This window comes from Hyperolius riggenbachi, chromosome 9 (assembly GCF_040937935.1).
Source record: "Hyperolius riggenbachi isolate aHypRig1 chromosome 9, aHypRig1.pri, whole genome shotgun sequence".
Classification (NCBI taxonomy): Eukaryota; Metazoa; Chordata; class Amphibia; order Anura; family Hyperoliidae; genus Hyperolius; species Hyperolius riggenbachi.
In genome coordinates, this window is record NC_090654.1 from 10122357 (window position 1) to 10130993 (window position 8637).

General features: G+C 47.3%; 1 protein-coding gene across 1 annotated transcript; it reads right to left on the bottom strand.

The window, feature by feature from the left end:
* Nucleotides 1-2780: 2780 nt before the first annotated feature.
* On the bottom strand, nucleotides 2781-4334 carry LOC137532405 (E3 ubiquitin-protein ligase TRIM39-like). Its single transcript, XM_068252857.1, has one exon. It carries the CDS (start codon nucleotides 4332-4334, stop codon nucleotides 2781-2783), a length of 1554 nt encoding a protein of 517 aa, XP_068108958.1.
* Nucleotides 4335-8637: the final 4303 nt, after the last annotated feature.

Sequence of the window (8637 nt, forward strand, 5' to 3'; positions counted from 1 at the left end):
AATTTAAAACACATACAAATAAGAAGTACATTTCTCCCACACTAAAATCAGCCATATATGACTTTTCTAGGATGCTCGGGTAGTACTTTTTAATACCCGAATTGATCAGGATCCGGGTATCCAGATATCCGATCCAGGTTGGATATCCGAATTTGACATTTTTATACCCGAACTGAATTCGGGTATCAGACCCTAGTATCCGGCCGGATTCGGCTATCCGAATTGAAAACCGGAAATGGTCTTTTCAAGGCTTCTTATCCCGTTTTAGAATTTAAAAAACATACCACCACCCTCCCCCTCTCTGGTCTTGCAGGGATTTATCTTGCAGAGATTTGTAGTATGTCAAAAGCAAGCTCACATACCTTGGCTGGGAATTGAACCCAGGTCCACTGCATGGAGGGCAGCTGTGCTCACCACTATACCAACAAAGCATTCCCTGTGTGGCAGCAAAGTGGTGCAGTGGAAGTGTGCTGGGCCCGTAACCAGCATAACTGTGACACCACACTTATCAAAAATTTATTTTTTTAAGTGTGGTGTCACAGTTCACTGATCTCTTCAACTACAAGAAAGGCCCAGGAGTAGTCTTAGCTACCGTAATATCTATGTTACGGCAGGGTCCTTATAACACTTTCTCTTACAGGGTTATGGAAAACGTTTTGCCCATGCGATAAAGCGAGGTGCAAAAATTAAATCATACCTAGCAGAGGATGGTTTCAATCCATTAACCTCTGGGTTATGGGCCCAGCACACTTCCACTGCACCACTCTGCTGCCACACAGGGAATGCTTTGTTGGTATAGTGGTGAGCATAGCTACCCTCCATGCAGTGGACCTGGGTTCAATTCCCAGCCAAGGTATGTGAGCTTGCTTTTGACATACTACAAATCCCTGCAAGATAAATCCCTGCAAGACCAGAGAGGGGGAGGGTGGTGGTATGTTTTTAGATTCTAAAACGGGATAAGAAGCCTTGAAAAAAACATTTCCGGTTTTCAATTCGGATAGCCGAATCCAGCCGGATACTAGGGCCTGATACCCGAATTCAGTTCGGGTATAAAAATGTCAAATTCGGATATCCAACCTGGATCGGATATCTGGATACCCGGATCCGGATCAATTCAGGTATTAAAAAGTACTACCCAAGAATCTCTGAATTATTAATCTGAGGAAATGGCTGACCTAGGAGCATGACAAGGGGCTCCAAAGTAACAAGAGACACCATGGATATGTAATATCAAATATTGTACTTCAATCCATAAAGGAGTATTAAGTGGGCAATACCAATACATCTGTTCTTAAGTCCCTCTTAAACCACACCCCCTCCAGAACAGATCTGATGAAGTACCATATTTTTTAGATAGACGATCTGGAGTAAGGTACCATCGAAGAAAAACCTTTTATCTATATTTGCCTTAAAGGGAACCTAAACTGAGAAGGATATGGATTTTTCCTTTTAAAATAATACCAGTTGCCTGAATCGCCTGCTGATCCTGTGTCTCTAATACTTGTAGCCACAGCCCCTCAACAAGCATGCAGATCAGGTGCTCTGACTGAAGTCAGACTGGATTAGCTGCATGCTTGTTTCAGGGTGTGATTCAGCCACAGAGATCAGCAGGACTGCCAGGCAACTGGTATTGTTTACAGGAAACATCCATATCCCTCTCAGTTAAGGTTCCCTTTAATTTGAAATGTGTAATAGCTCTTACACAAGCACACATATCTCTATAGAGGGCTGTGTCCCTCCTGTGTTAAGGTACCCATACATCTAAGGATTTTATCATTTTATTGAATCGAGAAGGAATCGAGTGTGTTCAAGAATTCCCATTCAAAGAAAAGTGGCTGATTCCATGTCCAATTGACCAGCTTAGTCGATCGAGCAGGATGCCAGATATCAGTCGAACGCACAGGAATCGGCTACCGTTCACATGTCATTCGATCGATTTTTGCATTCAGAGCATGGAGAGACAACATCGGAATGGCATAGGATATCGATTGTAGTGTGTGGGTTACCAGTCGATCGACTTACAATCAACCATACTGATGTCGATTCCTTAATAAAGTCGATCACTTTGTCAGTTGAATCAGAATCACTACATGTATGGCTACCTTTATGCTGGGAATACACTGCTCGATTCTGAGCCATTAAGATGGCTCGATAGATCATTGCCGACACGTCCGATCCTCCGCCCGATTGTTTCGCCGCTCGAATCCAGATTGAAGTGAATGAAAAAAGATAACAAAAACGAGCAGAAGATAATAGAATTGACCACGGAATCAAGCAGCGAAAATATTGATCGGGACAATCGAGTGGCAAAATCGAGCATTAGTCAATCTGCAGTGCAGTGTAATCTCATTACAGAAGCACACCTGATCAGCAGGGCTGTACAAACCTAATGAGGTGTCTGAAGCTCCACCTGCTGGACACAGTCAGTAAATATTTATATTCATGAGTAATGCTTCTTGTGTATCTGCTTTATAAGTTATATCATCTATGTATTTATTTTAAAATGAATCCAGAATATATGAAGATATAGAAATTATTAGTTACATGTTTTATATCACAGGCAGCTCATCGCTGGAAGTAATACACAGTATATAAATTATCAGTTACAGATAAACAAATACAATTATAACAATGTGACAATAAATGAGGATTTCAGGATATAATGATTCAGGACAGAAACCAGGAATTGTCCCTGGAGATCACAGACAGCTAGTAATTACTGGCAGGACAATCAGCCAATCACAATCCTCTCCCTGTGATGTCACCAGTGGGCGGAGCTCTCACACCCCCTGACTCACCCCAGATATCTTTATATGATAACCTATTCCTACACATAATGCAGCATATAGTGGTGCAGTGAAGGTGGCAGTGAATGTGTGGAGGTGTCTGATGGGGTCACACAGGGCATAAAAGGAGATCTCCCCGGCCTCATAATCCAGATATATCCGGACTCTATCACTGGGGATCCCATCAGGTAACTGGATAGCTTTCCTGTCATGTCTCACTGAGCACTGATTACCCAAATCCCTGCACAAACACCAGGACTTGACATTGTCTCCAATCACTGACTGCTCTCCTCTCCTGGCTATACCGGGGTAACACATCCCGACTATCCATCTCTCTGATCCCCCAACATCCACTTCCCAGTAATGTCGCCCTGAGGAGAAACCCCGGCTGCTCAATACCTGAGGATAACGCTGAAATCTCTCCCGTGTTTTTGGACGCTTAAGCCATTGTGACCAGGATGCAGTTTTCCTGTCATCTGATATTTGTAGCCAATTATTAGCTGTGTTTACATCCAGTAATAAGTCTGCAGGCTGTATACAGATCCCACCAGTTACCCCAAACATGATATCAGATATTGCTGTATGTAATGTGTGTGAGATGATGGCCACATCCAGATCCCCTCCATCATGGAGCTGCTTATCATGTCTGTCCTCCGTGTCACACAAGTCACCTGTGTCTGATTCCTGTAAGACAGTCAGTGGATCAGTCAGGTTACACAGCTTCTCAATGTGACGCATCTTCCTGGACAGCTCCTCCTTCTTTATCTCCAGCTGTCTGATGATGTCATCATAGGATTGTGCCTGCCTTGTGATGTCACCCAGGACTCTCTTCTCCAGCTCCTCCAGACGTCTCCTGAGGTCTCTAAACAGGGAAGTGAATCTTTCTGCTACATCATCTGCTTGTGCTCTTCTCCTGCGTTCCTCCAGACTCTGGACTCTTTTCTCAGCCTCCTCAGTCTCTGCCATCAGTGTCTGCAGATCTTTTCTCAGCTTCTTCTTCTTCTCCTCAGAGGCCTCATACAGTGACATCATCTTATGTCCTACATGTCCCCCGATCACATAGCAGGACACACAGACACAGGCAGCATCCTCAGTGCAGTAATACTTCAGTATTTCTTTATGGATGGAGCATTTCCTGGACTCCGGGGAGGTGGTGGGGGCACATAAGACGTGTTCTGGTGCCTTGCTGTGGGCTCTCAGGTGTTTATCACACATAGAAGCGTCACACAGCAGACAGGACATAACAGCAGGTACAGGAGAATCCACACAGTAAGTACAGCAGACTCCATTCTCCTCCTGAACTGGCTGAGGAGACTGGAACCGCTCTGCTATGTTCCTCAGAGCAAAGTTCCTGTGTAATGCAGGCCGCTCCTTGTACTTCTCTCTACATTCAGGACAGGAATAACCTGCAGACCCCTCCTGTGACTCCAGCACCTGATCAATACAGACCCGGCAGTAGTTGTGACCACATCTCAGCATTACAGGATCTGTATAAATCTCCAGACAGATGGGACAATCCAGCTCCTTGCTCAGATCAGCAGACGCCATCGCTGGCAGCAGGACAGGAAACCAAAGTCTCTGATTCTTGGAATCCAGAACAGCCAATAACTTCTTTTTTTGGGGGGCAGGGCCGGTGTTCTAATGTATGTCCTGCATGACTTTGCACATGCTCAGTAGCATTTGTATGCTATTCTGTCGGGTATGCTAAAATGTTGGAACACCGGCGCTTCAATAGAGACAAAAGTGGAAACTGCCCCAGCAGGGCCCCTGACCTCTGCTGGGCCCCTGACCTCTGCTAGGCCCCCCAGGTGGTCTCTCTGGCTGTTCCCAGTGTGTTGCAGCCAAGCTACAGTGGCAGGGCCGATAGATCCGGGAGAGATTGCAGCTGGGAGGAGGAGAGGGTGATCTGTAGGGCAATAAATGCAGAGCGCAGCATAATTACCCAGGCCTGTTATGACGCACAGCGGCTCCTTCACTTCCTCATACGTATGAGCTGTGCTGCCAGCCAATCACCGTGCGGCTTCACTCCCTTGAGCTGTGCTGCCAGCCAATCACCGTGCAGGGAGGGAAGCCGCATGCCAGCCAATCACCGTGCAGGGAGGGAGTGAAGCCGCACGGTGATTGGCTGGCTGCACAGCTCAAGGGAGTGAAGCCGCACGGTGATTGGCTGGCTGCACAGCTCATACAAGGGAGTGAAGCCGCACTGTGATTGGCTGGCTGCACAGCACATACAAGGGAGGGAAGCCGCATGCCAGCCAATCACCGTGCAGGGAGGGAGTGAAGCCGCACGGTGATTGGCTGGCTGCGCAGCTCATACAGCTGATCAGGAAGAGGAGCTGTGTGTGTCTCATACATAACATGCTCCGCTCTGCATCACATATAAGGACAGTCCACAGACTGCGGTGCTGCACACATCACTACTAGCGGTTTCTCTGCAGCTGACACGTGCTGGGGAAGGTCTGAGCCGGGCTGCCAGGCTGGTGTCTGACGTCAGGCAAAGCAACCCCGCCCCCTCCCATAGCCAACAGTGTTGGCTGTAATCTGAGGATGGGGCTTCCTGGAGACACTAATGCCAGTATGCAGACAGCAGCCATAGTGCTAAGTATCACCCACCTGATGTGCAGGAGAGAAGGGGGAGCTAGTGTGCAGTGTGTACTGGGCACAGGTTGCAGAATGTGTGTGTGCAGTGTCTGTGTTTACTATATGTGTAGGTGTACAGTGTGTGTGTACAGTGTGTGTGTACAGTGTGTCTGTGTATATGTGCAGTGTCTGTGTTTACTATATGTGTATGTGCACAGTGCGTGGTGTGTACAGTGTGTGTGTGTGTGTACAGTGTGTGTGTGTGTGTGTCTGTGTGTGTGTACAGTGTGTGTGTGTACAGTGTGTGTGTACAGTGTGTGTCTGTGTGTGGTGTGTGTGTGTGTGTACAGTGTGTCTGTGTATATGTGCAGTGTCTGTGTTTACAGTGTGTGTGTGTGTGTACAGCGTGTCTGTGTGTGTGTGTGTGTGTGTGTGTGTGTGTGTACCAGGGCTGTGGAGTCGGTACAAAAATCTTCCAACTCCGACTCCTCCGTTTATGAAACCACGACTCAGACTCCAACTCAGACTCCGGGTAACCAAAATGGCCCCGACTCCTCGACTCCTTGGTCTAATATTTAACAGGGGTGTGGATTTTGTACAAAAATCACCCGACTCCAACTCCTCAGTTTATGAAACCACGACTCCGACTCCGGGTGCCCAAAATTGCCCCGACTCTGACTCCACAGCCCTAGTGTGTACAGTGTATGTGTGTGTGGTGTGTGTACAGTGTGTGTACAGTGTGTGTGTACAGTGTGCCTCTGTGTGTGTGTGTGTATGTACAGTGTGTCTGTGTGTGTGTGTATACAGTGTGTCTGTGTGTAGTGTGTATGTGTGTGTACAGTGTGTCTGTGGTGTGTGCGTGTATACAGTGTGTGGTGTGTGTGTACAGTGTCTGTGTGTGTACAGTGTGTCTGTGTGTGTGTGTATATACGGTGTGTGTGTGTGGTGTGTGTGTGTGTATACGGTGTGTGCACTGTGTGTGTACAGTGTGTCGTGTTACCACTGTGTTTCTGTGTGGTGTGTGTGTACGGTGTGTGTGTGTGTGTGTGTGTGTGTGTACAGTGTGTCCGTGTGTGTGTGTGTACAGTGTGTCCGTGTGTATATGTGTGTGTGTGTGTGTGTGTACGTACAGTGTGTCCGTGTGTGTGTGTATATATATATATACGGTGCATGCACAGTGTTTCTGCGTGTGTGGTGTGTGTGTGTGTGTGTGTGTGTGTGGTGTGGTGTGTGTGTGTATACAGTGTGTGTGTGTGAGTGTAGACAGCAGCCATGGTGCTAAGTATCACCCACCTGATATACAGGAGAGAGGGGGGATCTAGTTTGCAGTGTGTACTGGGCACAGATTGCAGAGTGTGTGTGTGTGTGTGTGCACAGTGTGTCTGTGTGTGTGTGTGTATATGTGCAGTGTCTGTGTTTACAGTGTGTGGTGTTGTGTGTGTGTGTATACGGTGTGCACATTGTGTGTGTGTGTACAGTGTGTGTCTGTGTGTCTGTGTGTATACGGTGTGTGTGTGTACAGTGTGTCTGTGTGGTGTGTGTGTGTGTACAGTGTGTCTGTGTGGTGTGTGTGTGTGTACAGTGTGTCTGTGTGGTGTGTGTGTGTGTGTACAGTGTGTCTGTGTGGGGTGTGTGTATACGGTGTGTGCACAGTGTGTGTGTGTGTGTGTGTGTGTGTGTGTGTGTGTGTGTGTGTGTGTGTGTATACAATGTGTGGTGTGTGTGTGTGTGTGTGTGTATACGGTGTGTGCACAGTGTGTGTGTGTATACAGTGTGTGGTCTGTGTGTGTGTGTATGTGTGTGTGTTTACAGTGTGTGGTGTGTATGTACAGTGTGTGTGTGTGTGTGTGTGTGTGTGTGTGTTTACAGTGTGTGGTGTGTATGTACAGTGTGTGTGTGTGTGTGTGTCTCTACAGTGTGTGTGTGTGGTGTGTGTGTGAGTGTGTGAGTGTGTGTACAGTGTGTGTGTATACAGTGTGTGGTGTGTATGTACAGTGTGTGTGTGTGTCTCTACAGTGTGTCTGTGTGTGGTGTGTGTGTGAGTGTGTGTGTGTGTGTGTGTGTACAGTGTGTGTGTGTAGGTACACTGGAACATGGCATAGCTTTCTGGGACAGTCTTTGGTGATATTTGTTTAATAGGTTTACTGATTGAGTCTGCTGGTATGTCTGTGTTCTGATCCAAGAGGTTCAGACTCTGATTTCTTTTTTTTGCATTAGAGGGTCCTGATGTATTGTAGTTACACCCCTGCTCAGCGGCCTTGTAATAACTCACCTGTCCCTCTAGCGGCTCCATCCCGTTCTCTCTCTACAGCCTGCTGCCTGCCTCTATGTAACCGGTGCATGTTATTTACAAGTAACACATGCCGGATGGAGAAGATGCAGGCAGCAGGGCTGAAGGCGAAGCACGGGATGGAGCAGCCAGGACAGGTGAGTTATTAGAAGGCAGCTGAGCTACACAGTGTGCGCTGGCCACGGGGGAAGTTGATGGGACACCACAAGGGGCAGCAGCTGGTTCAGAGCCGACTTCGCCGGGGGTAGGGGGGCCCCGAGTTACTTTTTGCCCCAGGGCCCCCTTGCGGCTTAAACCCGCCCTGTCTGGGGGAGGGGTGACATCAAAGCTGACTTTAAGAGGCATACTGGATTACACTCCCACTGTACAGCACTAGCTTCCTGGTCTAAACTACGACACAGTCTGCATGGAGTTTGCATATTGTGCTACTATAATAGAGACTATGGCAAATATTACACTGTGAGCGCCTCTCAGGGATCATCAGTAACATGACTATACACTGTGACTATCTGTATATATAACTAGCTGGTTGCCCGGGTATGTATTTGGCTGGTGTCGGCTCCACCTACTTTTTCTAACCCTAACGCACAATTACTCACTGACCAAGTTTGTGAGCTTTGTGGTCTTTGGCATCAATAATTTGCATTGAAATGAAAAAATCTGATTGGCTGTTTGTGGCTCCACCCCTTTTCTGAATTTGAACCCCAGTCACCCAATGACCAACTGTACCAGTTTTGAGGCGTGTGCCATTAACAGTGCAAGAATGGCTGCAATTAAATATTCCAGCAATAGGTGAAACGTTATTCACTTTTGTAGGCTCCACCCACTTTTCTGCATATTAATCTCAGTCACCCAGTGACCAACTGTGCAAAGTTTGAGATCCCCACCATTAACAGTGTAAGAATGGCTGCAGTTTACATTTTCCCAGTGAAATTTGTATTTGTCTCCACCCACTGATGACCCGGCATTGCCCGGGTATGT